At 44.4% G+C, this 26,064-nt stretch overlaps 1 protein-coding gene across 1 annotated transcript in view; it reads left to right on the forward strand.

Moving 5' to 3' along the window:
- PEX14 (peroxisomal biogenesis factor 14) overlaps positions 1-26,064 on the forward strand; it is a 73,306-nt gene that overhangs the window by 4,232 nt on the left and 43,010 nt on the right. Inside the window, exon 2 of the mRNA XM_052691459.1 lies at positions 1,295-1,342. Coding sequence (XP_052547419.1) covers positions 1,295-1,342 — 48 coding nt within the window. The remainder of the gene's footprint in view (positions 1-1,294; positions 1,343-26,064) is intronic.

The following is a 26,064-nucleotide window of genomic DNA, read 5'->3' on the forward strand; positions in this document are numbered from 1 at the left end:
TTTGGAAGTAGCAGAGTTGGATATGTTTGTGTTACTGGCACCCTCTTGTGGCAAATACTCATTTCTGTATGTTTTTGGGTGGTGGTTAGATGGTGAAAAAAGAGACTGGAGCTGCTTTGAAGGTGTGATGTATTGCATAAGAGTGCATGTAGTTGAGGTCAAGAAGTCACTTAAGGACTCTGTGGTACCGCTGTGTAGCTTTCACTGTACTCAATGAATAGGATCTCCTTTCTCTAAGTGAGCCTCAAAACGTGTCATCTTTACCATTAGTATCATTATTTCTTCATTGAGGCAACCAGAACATGACTGTTTCCCTTAGGAAGAAAACACAGTGAAGGCAGTACAGTGTAGCCCATCAGAACACACATGAATCCCATTAGAAAGTAGATGGTTGACAGAAGATTTTTATGCCGAAATGAAGTGTCTGTACCTTGGGAGAGCTGAGACATGGTGGTTATGCAGTGATCAAAGTTTGCATTTGTTATGCCTGCAGAGTGGAAGCTCCTGAATTTTAAGTGTTATCCAGCTTTAGGCTTGCTGTCCTGCCTACGTCCCATAGCTTCCCTTTTACTGCTGTGTGCCACCCTTCCCTGGTGTGCAGGTGAGGTGCTCAGCATCTGATGACACTGGTATTGCTCAGGTGCTGTGGGCTATACTTAAATCATTGCTTTGAAACCTGTAGAGGAATCAGATTGGATGGGGCCCTGGGCAGCTGGGCTGGTATTAAATGTGGAGGTTGGTGGCCCTGCATGCGGCAGGGGTTTGGAGATTCAGGATCCTTGAGCTCCCTTCCAACCCTGGCCATTCTGTGATCATGCAGCAAACAAAGGGTACATTACAGGTGATGAAAATGGGAGGTGCTCAGTGTCAAGTTTAGGTCTACAGAGGAGGAAAAGGAATCACAGAATTAGAGCAAAGTACCTTTGCATCCACTTCTGTAGCAATACTTTGGGCTACTTCTGTCCTGTATCTTTCTTCGATCATCTCAAAAAACCTTTGCAGATGTTAAGGACTTACTGGGTCCCTTGGAAACCAATCTCAGTGCTCTCTGGCTTCCTAGAGCAAGCTCTGCCTATTTGCAGGATTCTGTTTAAATGACAACTGCTGGAACTAATTTTCTGTGTGACCCAGGGAGGCCTTTTGGTCTTCAGTTCATCACTGAGCTTCTGCTAATAGCAGAAAAACGTGCGTCTGCCCGAATCCTGCGCATACAGCGGGCAGTCCGAACAGACAAGCGTTTCTAATTGTGTCCATCGGGTGGCGATGTAACCTCACTCTTCCTTTTGCTTTTCAGGCCGGCTCCAGTCCTGCGACTGAAAATGCAGCATCTCGGGAGCCTCTGGTAAGTTCTTCTAGCAGCAGCACGTAATTTCTTGCTAATAGTACAAAATATGAGTTATTCTCTTTGCTATATCATTTTGAATGCTTTTTGTTGTTTGTTTCTTTGTTTGTTTTTAAAGAGTTGGTTCTTTGTGAGAAAGGTATAAACTGCTTAATGTTGCCATGCTGCTGACCTGTGAATTCTGCAGTCTGTGGCCATGCCCTCCTGTCTTTCCCATGGTTTGACATGGCTCACATAGGCCTCTGAGTTTATCTGAGCACAAAGTCAGCACTGTGCAGGTGCCACTTGTACTAAGGGTGTGCAGTGTGTGCTTCTGAGTACTGCTTATTTAATAAGGAGTCTGGAAAAGAAACTGCAGCATAATTTGAGCAGATATTCTTTGGGTTACTGTCTAATAAAATGACTTCTGCTGCTCAGTGCCTCACTCGAGCTGTCTTTACTCTGAGATACACTCAGATTAGAAGTGCTTGGCAGCTGGTAGTGCTCGTCGTCCAGTGCTTGGACTCTAGACCTGGTTTGAGAAGAGCTCAGGGATTTATTTTTTATATGAGGAATGCTAAGAGAACCCTGTTTTGTTTTTATGGTGATGGAGCCTGAGAAGTGAGACATCAGTCTCCTAAGCTGCAGCCATTCCTTTTACAACCTTCTTTTTTTTTTCCCCCTCTTACTCTTCAGCCCTCCTATAACTTTGCCAAAAATCTTAGCCCTTCTCATTGACCTGGGCACATCTTCTGTTTCTCTGAGTTGCTTTCCTTTGGTGCTGATGGTGAATACAGGCTGTCTGTGATGAGAAGGCTGAAGTACTTTCTGTAACGGCACAGTGCAGGTCATGGCAAAATGTTTTTATTTTGTAACTCTTATCTGGAGAACCCAGGAGTTAATTTTTATAGGAGAGAGATGTGAGTAAAGACTGTGAAGTGGGAAGGGTCAGTAAAATACATCTAATGAGAGGGCTGCTAAAGAATTCTATTAAACTCTGCAGTGAAAATCTCCCTACCCTTGTAACACTGTGCAATCTCTGATAGCATAGACATCTGTATGTGAGATTACCCAGAGTCATTACTGACAAAGATAACACACCAGCTTTGTGATGGATTTGGTGTTTTTTCCTTTTTCCTTCCCATATGAAGCCTATAGCTGGCAGCACATCATCGCAGCTTGTGCTGGTCAACAGTGCTTTCTCTTCTCAAGGCAGATTCTACCAATACCTTTGATTTAATTAATTTCTTACTCTGTATGCACCTAAAGAACTGCTCAGAGGAAGCACATGGCAGCTGTGTATCTTTGTGTGGATATGTATTTGTACATGTGCACAAATATTTATGAATGTAAAGAACTCCAAAGTAAACTGTAGTCTCATAACATTGAGTCTTCCATGTGAGTTAATTAGGGCCCTTTGAAAAGTGGAGTCTTTCTCCTTATTTTTTCATTATTTGTCTTTTATATTAAGCTCTCACAGCTTCTGTCACGTTCGCTTCGGAGCCGTTATTGTTTCCAGCTGGGTATCTGTAGAAGCCTTATTAAAGGAGTGGTGCAGTTCTGTCAGCCAGATGACCCGAGTTCCACCGCACTGCTGTGGCTTCTCTGCAGCCAGGATCGTGCACGCTGCCTCCTAACGTGTGCAGCAGCTCTGGGTCCGTAAGGCGGCCTTGTGGGCACACAGCACCGCGTCAGAACAGTGTTTAAGGAAACAACAGAACAAACCGTGGCGTGAGTCCAGCAAACGGCGCCGTGTGGGAAAGCCGTGAGCTCAGGCTGATTGCTGCTGACTTCAGACCTGGTGTGAAAGAGTTGAGGAAGAATATGTCTTCAGACTCTTCGAGAGTCTAGAGGAGGGAGAAAAGAATCTCGGGACCAAATTCTGTTTTGCCCCTTTGTTGCCTTTATTGACTTCACTGGTAGCTGAAAGGGCTGGTGTTTCTGAGGGCTGAGATCTGTGTTGGGTGTATTAATGGTGTGCAATGGAATTGGAGCATCTTGTGCTGTGTCAGCAGATGTCATGATGGGCTCAAGCTGGTTTTGTATTGCATTTGTGATTTTAATGAGTACTGCATCCTGCACAGTACTAAATACCTTCTGCTCTGTGCCTGGTGGCACTGTCTTCCATGTACTGTGTTAGCCTGCAGCTTTCGAGGGGAACTCAGGAAAAGCAACGGATTCCAGTTATTTACTGGAAGATGTCTGTATTCTCCACGATCACGCAACCAGATGCTGTCTGACACCAAGGTTTATCACGTTACTGAGGCCTTCAGAGTGGAGCCCTGCAGACTCATGTCACACTCCTAACTGCTACTGCATGACTCTTCTCACTGCTCACTCACAGCACGTGCTGTTCTGAACTCCCAAAGTGGAGATAAGGGGCTCCACATCCGTGCCATTAATCCCCTGAGTTATCCAGTGTCCTTACAATAAACTGTCCCAACTGAAAAATGCCCCCTAATGAGAGGTCATTGTGTTACAGTACTGACAGTGGAGAATGAGTTGGAGGGGGATGGGCAGAGCCATAATTTTTGCAGTAGAGAGCGGACACTCATTTCCCTAGCTGTCGGTCTTGGCCCATTAAAATCTGCCGTGTAGCTCCATAGTGGGAAGTGTAACCTTGTGTTAGCAGAGTGTCAGCATCTCGCTCCGCTGCTGTTTACAGCCACGTTTGTCATCGTCAGTGCAGGATCAGCTTCTCCTTGAGTCCAGCTTCTCAGTGAACATTGCTGCATCTCTTCTGCTTCCCCCAGGTTTTGTGCGTGCAGCCACCTCTGGTAATCCTCTGGGACTGTGGGATTGGAATAGGGCTGTCTTGGTGCAGCTGCTCAAAGCGAGGTCCTGGAATGTGTAAAATACATCACTCTATAGGACAAAACCACTTCCTTTGACATTGGAACACTAGAAAATAGCCTTTTCTTGAATCTTCATTCCCCTGATCTCATTTCTCTCTTTAGTGTAAAAACTTAGTCTTTTCTGCTTCTTTTTAGCTTGTTTCGACTGTCCCCAGCAGTCTTGCAGCTCTGTAAACATTCTGTGCTGCTTTTGAGATGCTTTCAGTAGCTGAGTAAGTTTGCTGTTGGCATTTGCTTTTTTGCTCAGTCTACTTCAGTCTGAACGGTAGCTATGAAGGCAGTGCTTGTGAGGTTGTAAGGAAAACCGAAGGGAACAGAGCTTGTAAGTGAGGTCTTCCCACATGCTGCCTAATTTTAGTTTTTATTTTTTCCTACCGTGAACTAGGCTCATTCTGCTTTCCGATGCTGTAAGAAGTACTAGTTGTAAATACAAAATATTCCTGGTGATTGTAAATCACTGGTTTGGTTTGTTACTGAGTTAGGGTTGTGGTGTGAAGAGCATTCTCTTTTGCAGAATCATTTAAATTTTCTTCTTTTACTGTTAGCATGTGCTGTTCCTTTCTATTTCTTACTGCAGGTGGTAGCAGTTAGCACTGAAATGTGGACATTTTATTCCTTTTTTTTACAGGCTGTCGAAAGTACAAGGTAATGAGAAGTACTGCTGCTTCTATGGCAATTAGTGTAGAATTTGTTGTCTTTAACCATGTGCACCAAATGGGGGGATGAGGAAAGGTTGCAGAACTGTGCTGTAAGATGTGGAAGAGCTCATTGGTGCTAATGAGAATGGCCCAATCCATTTTTGATGAACAAGTCATTGGACACATTGCAAAACTTTATCTTATAAAGTAATAGATGCTGTCTTACAGCTCTATCAAACCCTGTAAGAAGGTAAGGGGTTTCTTTTTAAAGACTCTCTTCTGCTTGAAGTTGTGGTGATTTTTTTTTTCTTTCTTTCAAATAAAGGCATGAAAGGTTTTTTCAATGAGAAACTTACCCAGAGGTTTCTGGAACACACTCTTGCAGCAGGGATTCTGTGTGATCCTCACGCTTTATTTTCAAGTTTAAAGATCCCAGCTCTAGATTTGTAGATTTCTTTTGGAAGGATTTTTGTTTTCAGGGATGCTCTGAGGGACGGGAGTGTTCAGGAGGGACAATGCATCGCACACTTCTGCTTTCCTTTTTCCCACCCTTTATTGTTTAACACAAGATTTATACCTGTTTGCTGTACAAATTCTGTTTGCCACAGTGGGTTTGTTCAGAGTGGTGGCCTATACTGAATAATTCTCTAAAAGTAAATCTGTCCGGAGGGGATTTCCAGACAGCCGGAGTCAGTAGGCAACTAACTTATAGCCCCCAGCGAAACATTAGTCAGGGTAATTTAGCACTGTCAGCAGGAGGGAGAGAGAGACTATCAGCCCGGTGACCTCCTGCACAGGCAGTAACCCTAATGGTGTGATAATGCTTCCGTTTGTTTGGGGAGCTCCTGAATGCATTGCTGTGGATTCCCGGTGTTGGACAATAATTCCGTCAGGCTCTGCAGGGCGACTGCTGTGCAGATGGCAGCTTTACAGGGCCAGGAGCACTGAGCTGGAGGTGCACAACTTCCTTACGCAGTACTTTGGTTTGCTGCAAAGAGAATTCTTGCACTGACCAAGCAGATCTCCTGCACTTTGACCATTTGATAAGTTTGAGGTTGTTTTTGCCTTTTTTGTCTTTTACAGCTGGGGCTTTGTTAACTTCTTCTGTTGCTCGTGCAAAATGTCCTCCCTTAAAATGTCGATTCCTTTGTCTCTGTTGATTTAGACAAACACATTTTATGTGCAAAACACGCAGACGCAAATTTACGTACAGAGCATCATTAAAGGAGCACTGTCACATCCAGTTAAATTGCCTGTCTGAGGTCAGTGGGAAAGTTTCCATGGAGTTCTTTAGAATCCCAATTTTAAAAGAGGATGAAATGTAAGAATTTTGGATATAATTTCTACTGTAGCATTAATTACATGCCACCATGTGAAAGGTAGGTGCTTGCAGTATGACAGGCCAAAGCAGGATTAGACCTTATCAAACTGTACAAAATGAGATGATGCCTTTGCCTGTCCCTAAGAGCTCCCTGGTTAAGAGACCAGTTAGAGCCAGTGGGTGAGGCAGCACAACTAGGCAGGCACACTCACTTTCACCACTAGCAGTGTGCTAAGTTAGCAGCTTATGGTCTTTGCACTTGTGCAGAAGAGAGCTCTGAAAGCAGTTCTCGTCTCCTTTCCAGACAAACCAATATTACTGCTGAGGAAACTTTGAAGATGTTTTTAAAATAGTTGTAATACTCCAAAAATGCTGGCACCCACTTAGGAAATATTTAACATTGCTTGATGTTTACCCCTGAGAAAAATGAATTTCATTCCTCTGTTTATGCTCACCTGATGTTTTGGAGATCTAAACGTGCTACACCTATGAGCAGTGTTTTATAGGCCACGCTCTGCTTTGCTGCCAGCTGGTGGCTCCGTGCAGGTTGGCAGCGCAGCTCTGCCTGCTTACACAGGGAGTGCTTTGTGCCCCAGCTGCTGGAAAGGGGAGCTGTGAATTTCAGAGAGGTGGTGGCACACAGCAAGGAGCTGCTTGCACCGTGTGTGCTTTGGTGATGATGAGCTGTGGGATCAAGGTGAGATAATAATGCCATCTCAGCTCCATGTGTGTGGATAACGTGCTATGTGCAGAGCAACTTGTAGAGGGCAGCAATTGCCTGCAATTTTTTCTGCTTAGGGAGAGGAGAGACCAGCTTAAGAACTTCTCGGGAGTGTCTGCCTTTTTAGCTTCTTGAAATAACTTTATGTAGGAGACTGGTTCTTCAGAGTGCCTCTTGACTCCGTGTTATTAAATTCCTAACCTGGAGAGTGTTGCCAGAGATTCTTAATTCCACTGCTCTAATACCACTGAGCAGTTGGACTCCTTTTGCCCTTATCCAGATGCTATGTCATTGTTACTGCAATCAAAAAGAGTTAGTCTTGTGACAGCTAGTGACTCTCATGAGATTATAACTGCTTACACGTGATAACTTTCTTAATTTCTTGGCTTCCTTCTACTTTTACCTAAGAGATCACGCCGTAAGAAAAATTTGCAATATCTACAGCGTCTGTGTATTGCCTCAGAGCACAGGATACACTGCGTCTTCATCACGGTAGAACATGGCAGCTGAGGCACAAAAGGCAGAATGAATTATTCAAGAACTTGAAAGAACTTTCCCCGGCTTTGATGCGCAGGAATCCATCCCTCAGATACTTCTGATGCCAACTCCTTCAGAAGAGAGATTTGCAAAACGAGGGAGTTGGTACAATTCTTAGACCTGTGAGCTCCCAAGCAACTTCTTAGGGGCTTTTCCTACATTTATCTGCAGGGTGCTTCAATTAAAAATCTTCCAAACATCTGAATACTTTTATTTGTTGTGTGTGTGTAGTTCTTCTCCCTGATTGTCCCAGCCACGTCGTCTTTCCTGCTGTGATCCCAGAGCAAGAACTGTCAAACTGTTTTTGACAGTTGCATTTCTGGACAAGTAGCAATGCAGACCCGCACAGCTCTTTAGTAAAAGGATTTTACAGCTGGAGAGATGCAGGAGTGATAACTTCATATCATCAGCCACACTCACAGCATGCCCTGCTTTTTTACGTTGTTTTACACCTTTTGGTCAGGGCAGGATTGTCCTCTGCTGTCAGCTCTGAGTGCTTTGCCAGGTGTTCTGAATGGCCTGAGTGATGTTTATTCATTGGGATACAATTCCACAGCTGAGCATATAGACAGCTGAGCTCCAGTGAAGCTTTCCTGCTGTACAGTGAGAATTTTCTGCCTTCCTTCCAGCTTGCTTCTCCTGTTTGTTGTGTGTGGCACCCCAAGTGATTCCTTTCCTCCTTAAGCATCTGCACCCTTCAGATGTTTGCAGACAGTTATCACATCATTTCTCCTTTCCCCACCCCCATCCTGATCTCTTAGCCAAGCTCTACATATTTAGCTCATTTAATCTTTCCTCATAAGTCAGAGCTGTAATTGACAGCTCTGACACGAAGAGTCGCATTGGTTACACACACTGCCAACAGGATATAAATACTTTCTGTGCAATGATTGAGAATTATAGTCGAGACTGAGATGAGCCCCCCTCTTCCCCTTGACACCATATTTTTGACAACCCTTTTCTCAACATCAGGTTGCCACGATCTTGTAAAGATGGATTTAGTTCTCACTCCAGTGGTCAGCTACCTGGGCACCCAGTGTGTCTCAGAGTAGTGGTATCAGGTCAGTTGGGACATTCACTGTTAAGGCCTCATGGGATTCCATTCTGATCCTAAATTCTTACAGAGGAGGCTGTCTTCTCTCTACTGCCAGGCTTGCAGAGGCCTGGGGCTGCTGGTGGTCCCTCCTTCTTGCAAGGCAAAGAGAGCCCCATGTAGAGCCATGGCATCTTGGTCTGCATGTGCAAAATGAGAGCAGTGTTGCAGCCACTGCTCTGTGTGTGCGTTTATGCACTGCCACACGGAGGCTCACAGCACTGCATTGGCAGGGATCTGTTATTCAGATGCTCTTGGCGCTCGTGTTCCTCTCCTCCATTGCCAAGAGGAAGCTCAGACTGCTATTGATCCGATTGGCATAGCTGTGAAGAGGTTCAGGGCTCTTGTTTGTACACGTCAGGTCTGGGAAGAGGCTTTTAGCCCAACCCAGAAAGGGATTGCACTGGAAGAGGTAGCTCTGTACTGCATGTCCGTGTGCTGGTACATCCAGATCTGTTTCCAGCTAACAGATGCGGAGGCTGCTTTAGATGACTTGTCTCCTCATGTTGGCTGCGTTCTGTTCAAGAAGATAGGTGCAGCTGACAAAGGTTGGGGAACAGGGAAATTAATTATCTTGCTTCTAATGTAGTGTTCTGTGAAGCTTCATATGATGCAGCTTCCCCAGTGGGGCCAGTTCACAAACATTACATGTATTATTGCAAAGCACGCAACATAAAGAGAGCATTTATGAAAGGGAATATCAGAGGAAACATTATCGCAGAGACCTTTATAGCCTTTCCATTATTATGGTTTAAATCTTGACATGGTCTTTATTTGCAATGACACTGGGACCAGTAAAGAAGTGTTCTTGCTCTTCCCCTCCCCTCCCCTTTCTCCCATCTCCTTTTCATTCTTTTTTCCACATCCTGTTCTGAAGCTGTGGTGCAGAGATACAAATCGTTAACCGTGCAAGTAGTCGGAGAGCCAGGTTTCACTTTGTGTGGAATCAGCCCCTTTTGACTCAGAAGTTGGAAACCAGATGACTCAGTGTTGTGCATGTTTGTTGTTTTTAATAACTGTCGTTTTGCAAAAGATGTTCAAAGCTTCAAACCATGACTTCTTGAGTAGGGGTGGCGTGTATTTATTCTTGATTTGGGAGGCTGTAAGCTGGAATGTGTTTGTAGCTCCACTTTTCCCTTTAAGTCTGAGATAAAATAACATCAGGCATTGACAATGGGAAAGATTGTAGAGAACCTTTTATTTTTTTTCCTGTTACCTGAAAAAAATACTCATCTTCTCGATCAATTCCTTGCAAAGGGTCCAGGTGCCAAACATCTGGTGGGTCTGGAGGTCCCTCTTTTTTGTTGTTGTTTTTTAAATATATACCCAAAGGGACAGGTTCCTCAAAAGGAAAGCAGACAGATGTTTTTAATTTGTGGAGTTTTAGAGAATAAATGCCATTCCTGTTTGTTGTTCCAACTTCTAACAAAATTGTCGTCTATCCCTGTTCTCTCATAGGAAACCAGCAAATGTAGTATTTTAGTGGCAGAACTTCCTATCAATAAAATCTCTTGACAGTATGGAAAATGTGAAAATATGTACATATTTTATTTTCTAGTGATTTATCACTGCTTTTACAACAATTTGTAAATTATAAGCCCAATATTAAGTGCTGTATGTTTGTTTGGTGGAGTACTTTATAATTTAACCCAAGAAGTGCTGTTGTACTTTGCTGGAATTCTACAGGTTTGTTCTGGAAGTCAGTCAACTCACAGTGAACATCTGTGGGCACTCCATCACAGAACAACAGAGTGATACCAGTATGAGTCTGTGCACGAGAGCAGGATGTGACCCTGGTACAAAACCAGTATGTTTTCATCCAGATACAGGAGCTCTGTTCTGCCTCATGCCGGAATTCACTGTGGTCGTGGATTTTCCTGCAGTTCAGTTGTCAGATTTGAATGTTTTACAGCCATTCCTTGTTGTGATTTATATGACCGTCTTCTGCCATTGTTATTGCAGCATGGAGTGCTGTGGCACAGTGCACGGCTCCTGGCCCACCACAGCCTGTTGCTTCTGATTAGGGAATAAAAACCACCGCCAGTGGCTGATGGAAGGCAGAGAATTCAAGTTTGGGTTCTGCTTGCAGTGGGAATGGGGCGGTTCTGTCGCAGTGGCAGTGCTAGGAGAAGCCTTGTTGCCATTGCTCTGAGGAAAACTGGGTCGATGCACTGAGTGCTCGTGGCCAGCTGTGGTCTGCCTCGTTTGTTATTCACATCTCAAAGAAACAGGTTTTGGTGTTTGTTTTTCAAAAAGAAGGTAACACTTGGGAAAGTCAGCTACGTGGGACGCCTGGCGTGGCACGAGGAGATGAGGAGAGCGCAGTCCTGCCCGCTTGGATGCCTGACTTCCCTCTGAAGCTGCCAAGAAGGATGCCAGTTTTTCCATTTAGTTGACTGTTGTATAGACCTTAAAAGGGAAGGTTTTAATGCAGTTGGCTGCTATATAGACTGTTAAAGGGAAGTTATTTATTTTAACTGGCTGCCGTATGGATTATTGCAAGGGCATTCCTTCAGCTGCAGCTGCTGTATTGACTAGTGAGCATGCCGGGCCGTATTGCTAGTAGCTGTCATATTGACTGTTACAGAAAAGATCTGTATTTAAGCCATAGCACTGCACTGGGATCTCCCAGGCAGGATATTAATGCTAATTCATCTGCTCACCCCCTGCTGTGAGTGTTATTTGTTTAAATCTGTAGAATCCCACAGCGCGTTTATATCCTCGCTAGAGTGAGCTCCGCTCCCTGTAATTATTTAACATTATATGCTGATATAAATTGTAACAGTTAAAGAATGGTAATGAGTAGCAAAAAAACACAAACTTAACCTTAGAAATGGCAGAGTCAGCTCTTAAAACAACAGCCAGCAACTTTCGCTGTTCTCTGCCTTTTCCCAAGTCCATATGCACAGTATTGTGCATACATTACGTGTGTGCGTGTGTGTTCATGCTCGCACTGGCAGCTGTGCCAGGCAGGGCTGTAATTATGCAGAACGTACTGTGAAACTTATGCACACACTCGTAATTACATACAGTGCCTACGTACAGCAAGTTTTATCTCTCTGCAGCTCGGCTTCTTGATGGGTTGCTCTGATAGGTGCTGGAGCGGGGGCTGCCGTGCCGGAGGGCGCCGGGGTCGGCGGAGAGCCGAAGGGTGTCACTGTTGCTCCGTGCAGGCTGTGCTGCGGGTGGGTTTGTCTGGCAGTAAAAGCCGGACTTTGGAAGTAGTATTTTTGGCTATAAACATCTACAGCATTCAGGCATAATTTATATGTAAAGTGCATGTCCATGCAGCTCCGCTTATGTGTGGGTGGAGTGAGTGCAGGCAGTTCCATTGTGTGTTAGCTGACTTTTTTTCCCCAGTTTCTCTTGCCTGCTACAGCATTTTTGTCCCAAAGTGGCTGCGGGTGGCCAGCTGCTGGTTACATTCTGCTTCAGAGACTTCTGCTGTTCATCAGCGGAGCTGACCTGATTCCTGTGTGAAATCTGCCTGTGAACATAAAAGTAGGGGCACGTTTTTAATTCTAAGGGAAAAAAAATTACGGCGTGCACTGTTGTGGTGCAGAAATGACAAAATTACAGTCGCTGTAGATTTTTGAAGACCTTCAGGGCTGTTGGACTTAAAAGGTACTGCAAGAGCTCATTGACAAAACAGGTTTGCATGAGAACAGTTCATCAATACCATATGGAAACTTTCACCGATTGAAAATGGAAATTAGAGAGAAAACCCATGTAAATAGCAAAGCAAATGTATTTTGCAAAGACTTCTTTGTACCGTCCGTCCCTTCTGATTTCAGGTAGGGAGCAGAAGCTGGCGTACAGGCTCAGCTTGTACTTGATTTGCAGAGCAGCGTGATGGTCTGTTGGGCTGCGTTGGCAGCATGGACCTGTGCCAGACTTCACCACAATTCATACTGTGTCAGTTTAATAAATGCACTACTTAAATTATGAAATTACAAAAGAAAAAAGAGAATGCACTTATTCAGACTCTTAATACATTAAAAATAAGGCATTAAAACACTGCCTTTCTTTTTTTTTCCTTCCAGAATCAATAATGAACAGGAAGGGTTGTAGACATTAACAGTCATGGACATTCAAACTCTTATACATAAATTATCTTAGAAAAATGCACATAAGACTTGAATAATGTAAATACATTAATGCATTTAATAATTTAAACATTAAAGCGCATGCAGGAATTCGTGGCAGAAGCTGTTCTGAGATAAGGAACGGTCCTGGAAGTTGTGTGTCCCAAGATCGATGGCTGGTTTCTCCTTGAGAAACTCTCTGGGGAAGTCGAGCTGTGCGAGCGGAGTGACCGCCTGGCCTGAGAAATCCAGGGCGTTCAGCAGCTCTTCTGCTTTCTGCCTCTCGTTCTCCTACCTCCGCATGCAGGAACACACACACAGAACATCCCACGGTCCAGAAAAGGCCAGTGTGCATTTTGACATTTCTCTTTTGCATGTGTGCTGCAGTTTGACTACGAATGGGGTGAAATAGCTTCAAAGAATATCTCGGCTGGAGGTAAAATCCCACCAAATGCTATAGAAATTGCTGGCAGGAGGGCGCAGGGCTGTCTACCATGCAGGGCAGGTAGGAAGAACTGTTTGGACATTATCTGGGCTCTGATCTACCTGTTCTTTTGGGAGACAGGAAGGTGGAGTGCTGAATACAAAGAGCAAGGTGGGGATCCTCGTCTTCTAGGGCTTTGCACGGACCTGTAATTCAGACTGCATCCCAGCTGCTGGAGCAACAGTATCAGCTGGGGAGAGGGAGGCTTGGGGAAGTAGTGCTCTCCAGGAATGCTCATCTCATTCTTGGAGCCCTGAAAACCATAAGGTTGGTTCCAGTGTAATAACAACCAAGGGATTTGTTCTGTTCTTGCCTCTGCTCTCCTCTGGACTGAAGCACCTTCAGGGCTGTAGTAGTACCTAGCTGGCCTGCCAGGGACCCCCCATGCCAGGTGTTTTCCTGAGATTTTAGAGCTGTGTAATTTTTGCAGATGTAATTAGGTTTGAAAGGTGTTGCAGGAACCCCTCGTGCCATGTCCCATGGCTCACGGCCTGGCTTTCTTTGCCTTTTCTGCTGGGAAGAGGACAGGTGCTTTGGAGGTCACTGGTAACCACAGTCCCACTCACAAAGTGATGTAAGTTATCCTGCTCAGGCCTAGATACTGAAATGATGGAACTAATAAAAAAGAGCTTAGTCTGATCCCAAAGGGAGAAGAGTTGGGTTGGTTAATTAAAGGAGCCTGGCACAGGGTACCTAGTAATTATAGGTGCAAGAAGTCTGAATTTGAAGAGAACAGTACAGCTGGAGAAGGGTAGGGAGGCACCCAGAACTCTGCAGGCGGTGGGCAAGAATGCAGCAAAACCAGATCTGGAAATCAGAGTCTGGCAGAATTCCTTGGTGAATTCTTATTTATGCCATTTTCTAATGAGGACCTGAATCTCTCCTTATGCATTTATGTTTTTGCATGCGCATGCGTACATACAATTCCAGTTACACCCTATGGCTAAGAGGGTGATTTTATTAAAGACCAGAAGAGTGAGAGACAGATGTTTTAAGAGACACAGGCCTTGCCTGTAGTGGTTTGCAATAATTAATGCTGACTGCTGCATTGGTTACATTATCAATGATGCTACTGGGTCTTTATCTTGGACATCATCTCATCACCCATGAGTCTGTATCACTGTAGGGCAGAGCTTTTAAAGGCAAAGGGGCTGAAGCCACCAGGACCAGCTGGGAAATTGCTTCTAAACTCTTATGCAGATGCGGGGTGGGGAACAGTGCTATGTCATCACCTGCTCCTCTTTATAGTTAAGTTCCTTAAAGTAGTGTTTCTCAAAGTTAGGTTATGACCCCCACAGGGATGCAGAAGGCTTCAAAGGAAGTCACCAAGTTAGTCACCAAGCCAGTAAACAGCTTTCAACTCTTAATTGCTATCAGGAGTTCTGTTTCTCCTAGTTTGAAGAGTTAGCATTTATTCCAGTAACTCTCCTTTTCCTGAAGCAACTTGCTGCCATTTCAGCCTGAGGGACGTGGGATGAGCCACCAGGATAGATGAGTGCAAAAGGAGTCAAGCCTGCCTAAAGTTTGAGAAGCACTGCTTTAGCAAATGTTACTTTCAAGGGATGAGATCTGCAAATGTTCCCTGAAATGGGTCTATTAACTTTACCTGATGAAAGATAAAGACAGTTGTTTTGTCCCCAGTGGAGTTCTCAGCAGTCCCCATCTGGGGAAGGCAGGACTGTCTGTGCAGAAAAGTATCATTTGTTTTAGTGCTCAGCAGTAAATAATGAGTGTAGGAGACTATAGCTCTTGTTCTACCCTTACAGCTGACTTGCTGTATGCTGGTGGATGGATCACGCTAAAAAATGGAATGCCAGCACAGAACAAGAAAAGCACCAGCTTTGTCATGGCAAAGAAGGTGTTCTGCAGCAGAAAATGTGAGAGTTTGACTTGTGTACTGACTTGTGTACGTGCTCCCTGGCTGTTGTAACTGTAAAACAAATGTCTACTTGGGACACCTTTCTTTTCTTTTATGTACGTTGCAGTAGAACAGGGGAATGTTTACGGTCAGCTGATGGGACCTTATAGCTTCTGACCACCTGCACAAAGCCAGAGCTGAATGCCTTTGATTTTCCCATTGCAAGCAGGCAGCACCCGGTGTGCCTGGAATACATTGTGAGCCTCCCACGTCTCAGAGATGCATCGATGGTGGTAGGAATGGGGTGTGTTCTGCACACGTGGGAAGCTCCTGCAGGGGATTTTTCATAATCCAGGGCCTGCTGAGGAGAGGACTTGAGTGATGGGATGCTCTGGACGTGGCCTGCAGGGAAAACGGAGGAGTGGGTGGGGATCTCCCTAGGCTCTCACGGCTTAACGGCCACATTTAACTGGATTTAAGAGGCGTAAGCATTTCTAGTAAATACTGCTATATCACAACCTGCTTTCTGCTTCTCCAGCTTTGTCTCCATGGGGGTATTCCACGCATTATCCCATTTCACAGCCTGAACTTTTGCCCCTATTTAGGGGATTACATGGGGCAGAAATGTAAGAAGAAAGGGAATCTTGCCACTACCCCACCCCATTATCTCTGTAACTCTGTATCTATCTCATTGTCAGTTCTCACAGGAGCCAAGCCTTCTGCTTTCCAAAACCTTGCTGTGAAATTGCTGATTCAAGCAGGTAGCAACTTTAGGGCTCCTTGCAGGATAAACGCCTCTTGCTTGCTCCCATGGCACTGGGATTTCCTCTCTGATTTATAATGCTCAGGTCTGCTAATGCCCCTGGACATAACTGGGCACGGTGTGGTGGTGTGAAGGTCACTTATATATGCCATATTTGTTTCTGGAAACGTGGTGGGAGTGTAGAACAACTGAAACAACATATCCTGCTGAGAGAAGGAGGAAGGATAGCCTGGCTCTTCCTTTCGCAGCCTCTTGTGGTGGGATGAAGGTTTTGACAGCCTAATTCAGCATTTAGAGGAAGATAGAGCCAAGCAGTAAGGTTTCCCCCCACCCACTCCTTACAGCCCAGCTGTGACAAACTGTCAGATAATTAACAAATCAAGACCTCCTATTAGCCTTGTCCCCGACGCACTGAAGCAGCTCCTATGTTGCATGTGTCCTTTAGCAAATGTCTGTACTTTATGGCTACAGAGTGAGGTAGTGAGATCACTTCAGAAAGGCAAAGGGTTCTGTGATGTGTCAGATGTTTCCAGGAGTGGAGGAAGTCGTCTCCAAAAGAAAATGGTAGGCAGTGGATGGGAGAACTGTGCTGTGGCTGGGTGGGACATGCTGTAACTGCACAGTGTGGTGGTATGGGGTGTCTTCTAGGAAGAAAAGAGTGTGGGATTATTGAAAAAACGTGTGGAATTATTGAGTCCTTCTGATTTTTACAGAAAATGACATAAATTGAAACAGCAGTTGATAGCTGTGGTTGGCGTTGTTGTTTTGTTTTGTTTTACTGGACTAACCAAGACTATAACAATTACAAGCCAAGAAATGTGGTGTGTAGTAGAAAAAGATCTAATGCTGAGGCCTTAGTATAATGCTGCGGATAATATGCTGGTGCCCTTTTGTTTCTGCCTTCAAGTTGTTGAAGCACCATAGATCAGCCCCAAGTAAGTCATCTTTACTTTGGCTCCACACATCTGAAGAATGAGGAAGGCTGTCAGTATCCTTCTAGTTCAAGATGTTAAGTACACCCAAGCCATTGGTTCCAGAGCCTAACGCATGTTAAAGGAGAGAGTGAGATCTAATTGCATCAAAGCCACTCTTAAGTTCATGTATGTGGAGCCCATCAAGCTGAAAGCATCCAGACAGCATCTGCTGTTATCAAATCACTCTTGAGTCGAGCTAATTAAAATAGAGCTTCATTTTTCTGAACCATTGTTTGGCAGGAATTCGAAACAGATCTAACCCAATTTCTGTGTGTTTATGAGCCTTTATTATATCAAAAGTACTTTTCTGTAAATGTACAGGGCAGTGTTAAATGAATTGATCCGCACTGTATCACTGTGGATGCACTATGGACTTCCTAATGATTTCTGTTCTATTTTTTTCCAGATATACCCCAGAAAGCTTGCTTTGTCCCTTATCGTGTCATCTTCTTTCTCTCTTTTCCTTTCTGTCTCGCTCTCAAGGAAGTAAATGTCCTTGTATTCCTTTATTTCATATCCTCCTCCTCCACTCTGTTGGGATTTTTTGTATTATTAAAACATTTACACATTTGCTGCCACATGCAAATGCAGAATAATAAAACAGGACTCTTTCTACTCCAGACAGGAGCAGAAGATCTCTCACCACAGATTCTTACCCAGTGCTCATCCCTGTTGATCACGAGGGAAGGAGCGGAGGGGAATCTAAATGTTGCTATGTTTAACCTGTTTGGTATGGTGGGTTTTTTTCCTTCTTTTTTCTTTCTAAAGCATTTTACATTTCAGCATCCCAGCTACCACCTTCCTCTTTCTAATTTGCTACGCACCAAATACAAAAGTTAGAAACGTAGAAGTTGCTCCCTGAAGACAGGTGGTACTTGGGGGCATCTGAAAGCCAATTCATGAATATTTGCTGCAGAAAGAGAACACCACACATAGGGCCAGGCAGTTCTGGAGTGAGTGTGACTAGCAGCCCAGTGAAACGATGGAGACAGAAAATAACTGTTTTGCTGGTACCCAGTCCTTGCAGTCTGAGCACTCTTCACACCATACCCTTAAGGCTTAATTTTATTTCTAAGTAGTGGGTTCATATTAAGGAAAAGGATCTTAAAGTTTAGCTTTAGATTAAAACCCTTTCAGTGATCTGTCAGGAAATCTCCCTTAAGAGGTAGTAAAGACTGCAGGACTTTTAAAAATAAATGGGCAAAATATGAAGAAGTGAATAGGAGAGAGCAGTCCTACAATAGCTGAAAGACAGGAAATGAGGCCTTTTAATTTTTCTGTACTTTCTGTGTAGTTTGAGGAAATTTGCTTCTTCTAACTCAATTAAATCACGTCGGAATGGAATTTCAGTGCATTATATTTTGCATTTAATGCAGGCTGCTCTGAATGTGTATACTCAGCTCCTCTGTGTAAAGCTTAAGAGCAGCATACATAGATTGATACCGGAAGCAAGTTTGGCATTTTGCTGTAAGCAAACCAATGATAAGGTTCTGTGAGATGCTCCCAAACTTATCAAGTGTTATCTCATGCTCTGTGGTTTTAGAGAGATGAAGAAAATTGTTACTCAGAAGGTCGGTCTCCTGCTCATTGACTGTTAGCCTCTTCTGATTCCTCTTCTTAAAAAAATGAAGTGAATTTAATGCTGACAACCAGCAGCAGGGTCACAGTATGCAGAAAAGACAAAGCCTTGAGTGGAACATGGGCACTGCACTGAGTGCTTTTTGTTGAGCCTGGTAAAGAAGACCAAGGATGAGGGCACTGCTGTGAGGGACTTGGCTCACCTCACTCTTTATTCATCCCTTCTCTTGTCTTTTGAGCCCACCGAGGTGGCAGGAGCTGCTTGTTTGTCTGCCAACCATCTTGTGAGTGCGGTCAGTTTTCCAGCAAAGGGCTACGATATAATGGCTTTGAGAGAGGAATTTTTGGTAGAACACAGCAATGGAGGTAAATCCTGATTTCCTTTAATGGAAGAGTAATTCAAACAGTATTTCTGCTCCCATCACAGCGAGTACAGAATGAATATGTGATATCTAAGAATATCTTCATGGGCTCCCCAGCATTTCCTGCCCCTGCAGTATTTGCTGTGGCTGCTGCTGCAGAAGGAAGCTTGCCATTCTAGCAAGAAGCACGCGTTCCCTGTTCATTTTACAACAACAACAACAAAGTCAAGCATTTGGTCTAAGGATCCAAAAGCCCAGGAAATGCATCTCTCGGGCTCCTCGTCAATTTGGAACCTAATGAAATATAGAAAATACTCAATAAAAGCGCCTTTATTACTTTAAATGTTTAAATGTGGAGTTTTTAGCCATCAGGTTAATGTTTTTGTATCATTTTTTGATTTGATTGTGAGCACTTTTCCAGGTATCTCTACCACTTGAGCACTAATTGGATTTCCACAGATAAACGGTGCTAGCTGCAGCCCTTACATCACTGCGTTTTTACTTCATCATCATTTTATTTGTTGTTACTGTAAAGGTTAATAAATCTTGGTATGTTTAGAGTATGAAACAAGGCAGGCAGGCAAGGAACTGTAGTGTGGAGGGGTGAAGTTTATATGCTGCTTTCTCAAATCTGAGGGGTGGAAGGAGAAACAGCGAGCCTTCTGTGGCATGTCTAATGGGCTGCTGGTGTGTTAGTCAGCCAAGTAGGGCTCCATAAGCCTCAAGATAAAAAGCGTTGATCTCTCCACTAGTTCTCAGGCAGAGCTGTAAGGCATTTGAATTGGGTTACCATTGATTTAAGGTGGGGTGAGGACTCCGTAGCATGGGTCTGCTTAAAAAGGGTGATGTGGAAATTATATTATTTAATATGTTAGGGAAAATTTGAAGCTTTATGGTACAAGTGCACCTGAGTTCCCTCTGGACTGTAAAGGAGGATCGTATAGAATTCCTTAACTAATTGAATGCAGATTTTAGTCAAGATTTGGACTGCAAATAAATTTCAGTAAGAACTGACCAGAGTCCCACACACTTGCTGTCTCACCTATTTGTCCAAGAAGTCATGTACTTTTTACCAGCCTCATAATTTCCTGGAAGGTGAGCATGAATTCCTACCACAGGGAAGCTGCAGCAGCATCACCCTCAGCTTCCAGCAGTGTGCAAGCCCTTGCTGGTCTGACAGGGTTAAAATCGTGTATTTCAAACATTTCCTCACACTTTTGGACTTTGTAGGCTTAACAGCAATTGATCGAACAGCCTTTACTTGAGCCAAAGCAGCTGTGAAGGCTGAATCTTCTTTCTTCTGTTACAAAGCCAGAACGCTGCTGTGGATCAGCACGGCCCTGAGCTCAGTGCCAGCACTGCTGCAGGGTCCAGCTCTCTATGGAGCAGCAGTGGCCATCCTTACCTTGCTGCTGATCCCTTGTTGTGGTGTGGACCCAGATTTCAGAGAGCTTGCTGATGTTCTCTGCAGCATTCATCAAGGAAAAAGCTGTTTTCTTTTTTTTTCCTGAAGTGAGTAATTGTTTATTAATTTTTCAGCACATAAGGCGTATAATTATGATAGTCCCTGACATGTGCTGGCTGTGCCAAGGTTTAAGGAAAACAAAAACCAGTAGAACTGCAATTTTGAACCTCTGATTTTGTAGATCTCCCTGGTTTGAACCCAAATTTCCATGTCAAAAGTAGGCAGGAGCACCCTGACTTAAGTGTAATTAGAACTAATTCTCTTAGACATTTTAATTTAGTTTAGGATAGGGGGAGTCTTATTGGAGCGTTTCAAGAGAGAGAAGTTGCTGATCAGTATGCGTGATTTTTTGTGCATGCAGGTTGCTGCATTGGAGCAGCATCCTGATTTTTTCCTGCCACCTATATGCTTTGTTTCTTTAAACTGTGAATGTAACACATCCGTGCAAAATGCCAAATTGACCCCCTGGGAAAGCAAAGTCGTTCTTTGTAGAATATTAATGGCTTGGGCAGCTCTGGTAGAAACGTTCCCCATGTTAGCCCTTATTTTGTGTTTTGCTCCTGTTCTAGAGGAAGCATCCTCCAGAGGTGACAGGGAAGCTCAGTTGCTTTTGGAATTGCTCATGCAAGTGCTTGCTTATGAAGGAGAAATTTTGTGATGTGTGCTTTTTTCTGTTGAGAACTGGACAAAGACAAGGGACGCAGCTGCTTTTGAATCTATAAAATTATTACATTTGTAATCCCTATAGATAGGCAGCTCTGGCCAATCAGATTTCTTGTCCCTTACTTACTTTTTCCCTTAATGGGGCAATTAACAGCAGGAACAAAGTGCGTGGTCTGCTCAGCCTTTATTATTTGTGCTGCAATAAGTGACTAGGAGGCCAGTTGCAGACCAGCACCAGGCACTCTGCAAACACAGGGTAAAAAGATGATTCTTGTCCCAAAGAGCTCTAAGTACAATATTAAATTTACATTAAGGTCCTCCAGTATTCTAAGCCTTTCTCCTTTTGATATTACTTCCCAACTGCTGTGGTTTGCATGATTTATTGGGCACCTGTCACCATTTCTAGCTTCTTTCGTGTTTCCTGCATGAAACCTTTTGTTTGCTAGGTTCTGGTGATCCAAGTAGTTTCCTCCTGTATCTCCTTTTGTATTCTCACTTTTAGATCTTCCACGCAGTAATTCCAGCACAGCCCATTGACTTCACCCCCAGGAATTTGGGCTTTTGTCTCAGGAGGGAAAGCACCCTTTTTCTAAGCTGTATTTCCTATGGAGCTACTAAGTGAATTTCCCAGGGCTCTCTGCAATGGGATTCTTGAGAAGAGAAATTGAAGGAAGGATAGCTTGCTGATTTTTCATGTATATTTGAGTTATTTCAGTCTGAAGTGCCTTTACCATCTTCTTCCACAGATGGGATATACTTTCAATTCTCTTGCATTAAATTTCAACCATTGTATTACTAGCATTTACTGATCTCTTGACTATGGAATTAGAAGATCTAAGTGAGTCTGAACAATGATCCTGTTCTGCTGCTTCTCTTTGATTGATGTGGCCTTCTGGAGCCTTCAATAGCCGTTTTAGTACTCAGCACAGTTGTTAGATGTGACACAGGCTTCCTATACTTAAGTCATCTTCAAGCTCCCTAGCATGTGAATGAAGCTCCAGCAGTCCTTGTCTGCTCTGCAGTTAAAAAAATGAAGATGTGGTAAATCACTGCTTTGTTGTTTTTAATCTTTGTGTGTGTGTGTGTGAAGACAGCAGGGTGAAAGAGGTTTCTTTCAGCGGTAAATGTAAGTGAGCTCCCTAGGACTGGCCATAGGGGGACAGAAGGGAAGGTGAGAGCTGGAGGTGCTGCCTCTGTGTTCCCCTGAAGACTGTGTCATGCATTTTATTTAGTTGTAGAGCCACAGGATGATCTCACAGTTCTGCTGCAGTGAGCATCTTGGACACTGAGTCATTACATTCCTTTGGAGTGATTCAACTCAACAACTTGACACTCGCATTAATTTTACGGCGCAGATCCCTCAGCTTCCTTCTGTAAGCAGGGGGGAGCAAGATGTGCGAATAGGGCGCTATCCTGAAAAGCTACAAGATCACGTTCTCTTCAGTCAGTTCTAACCTTTCACCATCTCTCCAGCAGCTTTCCTAGGTTCTGCTGAGTTGCTTTGTTAATTTGACCGTAGCACGCTGGTTTCACCCACGCTTGGAAGCTGGATGCCCTACCTTCTTGCATGAGATGCTGACCTCCGTGTCCGTGCATTATCTGCAGGATCCCATGTGCTCAGCTCTGAGGCTACTGCCATTTTTGTGTAAACAGAACTTCAAATAATTTGCTGCCCGCTGGATCGCCGCATTATCTTCCCTCCCCCCATCTCATCTTGCTGTAATACCTTCTTTGGTGGTACTGGTGATTGTAGGAAGCTTGCAACTTCATTTTAGGCAGGAGTACAAGAAGGGGATTTCTTTTAAGGTTTACATTTCCTCTGAAAGTGAGATTGTATCTTCCCTTCTGAATTAAAAATTAACTCTAGAAGAAATGTTTGTGCTACTTAACTGGTTAGCATTTATTACGGCCACGTTGTCAGTTTAAGACGCAGGGTTTGCTGCTGTGCTTGTGTTTCTCACAAGGTGTTTTCCCATCATTTATCGCTGCCTGCAAGAGTTGATGTGGGGTTAAGCCTGATGTTCCAGCGACTCATTTGGAGATGTTCCTTTCAGAGCTACAGGCACACATAGCACGTTTTCTATCTGCCTGTAAGTACAGTTATTGTGTGCTCCTTTTCAAGCATGGCAAAGGTTTCTTGTTCTCCATAGCTTTATGAACGTATTACCAGAACGAGTATTATTTCTGATAAAAAGAGAGGAATTTTGTCAAGATGTCCGCTCTGTTCTAAATTGAATCAGAAGAAACTGAAGATGGCAGAGATATTTCACTTTGAAGGGTGACTACTACACAGACGAAGTTGCTCCTTTTCATAAGGGCTTTCATTCCATATATCATCGTGTTTTAAGAGAGACTTGGGTCAATAATACCATGCTTTAGAATTCCCTAAATACATATTTACACAATAGACCTTAAAATATATTAGTCTATCATGTCAGCTCCTGTACACTTCTATCAGAGATGTTTTATGTCCTTAACATATGATACAATAAAACTTTATTTTATGTAGCGTTTTTCACACAAATTGTATCCTGAAATGCAGCGTGGGGTTAAATAAGACTCTCACAAGGTTAAAATTAAAGAAGCTGGAGGGTGCAGGGAAATTAAGGGGTTTGCTTGGGGAATATTTACGTAAGGGAACAGTGGGAATCTGGATGGAGAGACTGTAGAGCCGGGAGGGAACGGCTGTCAAACACTGCCCGCCGGGTCCGGGGAGGGCGAGGGGGTGCGAGGGAGACGTGACGCGTGTGCTCCTGGAACAAAGAAACCGAGAGCGGGGCTGTGCGGAGACCCTTCCGAGAGAGAGCAGCAGAAGAGAAGAAGGGAACGCCTGTAGAAGGGAGGGCGGCCGGGCGGCCGGGGCCGCGGCACACAGCCGTGTTCAGTGCGGGCAGCGGGCGGGCCGTGGTGCGAGGGCAGCCGGGCTCTGTGCGGCTCGGCGCGGCTCGGCTCGGGCTGCTGCCACCCGCTCCCAGAACGGCGTTTCTTGGTCACCCTGCGAATGTAAATGAAGCGAGGTTTTTGTGTATGCGATAATTATAGATAAATGTATTTAAAGTAGATCTGGATTTTGTAGTCCTCGGGAAAAAGAGGAAGAGTAATTTTTTTCCCCCCCGTCCCTGTCATGTGTTCATTTTAATGAGCAATTTTAAAAAATTGAAAATAAAAGAGGAAAATGAATAGGTGTTGAACCAGCCTGTGATATGTAAATGCCAACTAGTAATTACCTAAAACCTCAATTTTCTTTCTGTTTCATCTTGCAAAACATTTCATTTCCACCGAGTGAAAACACTTCATTTGGGCCCGGCTGCCGGAGCTGCGGCGCGCCTCGGCTAGGGGGAGTCGTGGCTCCGCGCTGCGCCCCGGGGCGCGCGGCCTGAGGGCGGCGGGGGGCGGCGGGGCCGCGGGCGCTGCCGCTTCCACTCAGCTCGCAGCCGCGGAGCTGTCGGCGGGCTGTGCCCGGCACCCGGCGTTGGCCCTTCGTACTTCTTGCGACCTCTTTTTTCTTTCCTTTTGCCTCGTGGTCCCGGCTCCTGCCCCTCGGGTTCGGTTTGGATCTTGCTCGTTCTTTGCTTTTGCCCTCTCCGGTTCTGACTCGTGCAAATCTTGCTTCGAGCTGTATTCATTTTGCTTTTTGCGCTGTTTTATGTGATGGCTTTTTCTTATTTAAAACTTTTTTTTTTTCTGCACAATCTGGACATCTGCCAAACTTTGTCATTTTCTGAGTTACCTCACAGTAGGAATAAATTCCCGATTCTGCCCTGGTTTCCGTGGAGCCATAGGAGCTTTGGGGAGCTCCTCTCCCCGGCCGATCCCTCTGGGGGAGCACAGCCCCCCTGGGACGCTCCCAGGGCTCATCCTGCGAGGAGCACAGCGGTGTCCCAGGACCCGGCCCCGTGAGCTGTGCCTGGAATTGCGAGCACAGTGCCTCTTTAGTGAGATATATGGCTTCATAATTAGCCCCTTGCATTTTTTCACGAGTGCTAGCATCAGCGTTCTATGATGTGTTTCTCTGATTAACAGCTGCTTTGCAACTATATCCGTGTGCCGCCGATAACGATGTTTGTCAAGTTGGTCCTGACAGAGCACTGATTTCTTGCTAAAATGCGGCATTTCTGTTGGAAGGGGTTTTCTTGCTCATCGCAGCGCCAGGCTTTTAAGTCAGCCCTTGTTAAAACGTAAGCTGGCTTTAGCCTGACGCTTGTTAACAGGATTCTGGGTATCTCCTTTAGAGTAGGAGTGCAGAAACCTTTCACAGACAATTTAATCTTCTGAGCCTTGCAAACGTACAGCCGTACACTGAGGGGGTGTTGCTGTAGGCTAATATATTGATCAGTTCCATTTGCCCTATGGCTGTGGCCTTCTGCTCTGGCTGAAATAGGCTGAGCGTTTGTTGATACTGCCATATTACTGTTTTTTAATATACTGGGAAAAAAATTAATTCCAACTTCTTTTACATACGTCATGTATATTGCCAGTGTTGATTGCTTCCGCACATGTAATGTAAACTGTCTGTGCATAGTTCATGGCCTGTGCCGCCTCTGCTTAATGAAAAGAAGTGTTGCATTTAAACAGATACAGATCCACTCAGAAAGACAAAATACCATCCCCTGCAACGTATAATTCAGCCCCAACCTTTACATCACAGGTCATCTCAAAGTCTCAGTCTATCAACAAATGCTGTTTAGTAATAACCTACAGAGGGTTCCCAGCATTGGGAAATGTGTCAGAGCTCTTTCTGGCTGCACTCCCGGCAGCTTCCAGTTCTCTTTTCTGTGTAGACCTCTGTTACCAAACCCTGTGGAGCTTTTAGTGACGAGGGTGTTTTGTTTGCCATTTTTGTCGCTTTAGGTTTGTTTAGGGTTGTTTGTTGTTGTTTTTTTTTCTTTCAGATGGTAGAAAGAAGGCATTTGCCATTGCATTTTAAATTTCACGGTTTATTTTTCTAATGCAAGTAACTGATAAAGTAGCTTAGATTGCTTTCCTGCAGCGTTGAGCATACTAAGAAATAAGGTTGATTTCCCCATTAACACCAAAGGGGGGGGGGGAATTAGGAACGAGGGACCTTGGCTGTAACAGCAAAGTGCCGTGCTTTGGCCCGGAATTTCACCGGCTTGCTGCACTCCCACAACATCTGCAATAAAGTTCCTGTCTCCGTTTTATATCTTTGACATTGAAGCAGAATATTTGGCCTGAATTTATGCAATTTGGCCAGGCGCAAATACAATCCACAAATAGTCGCATTCATCTTCTAATTAGAAAATCAAACTGTAGGAGAAGACCTGCAGCGGGGTTCTGCCCACCGGCTCCAGTCAGAACCCCATCTGTGAGCACCGCAGAGCAGCG

This window comes from Tympanuchus pallidicinctus, unplaced genomic scaffold (genome assembly GCF_026119805.1).
Source record: "Tympanuchus pallidicinctus isolate F22 unplaced genomic scaffold, pur_lepc_1.0 scaffold29, whole genome shotgun sequence".
NCBI lineage: Eukaryota > Metazoa > Chordata > Aves > Galliformes > Phasianidae > Tympanuchus > Tympanuchus pallidicinctus.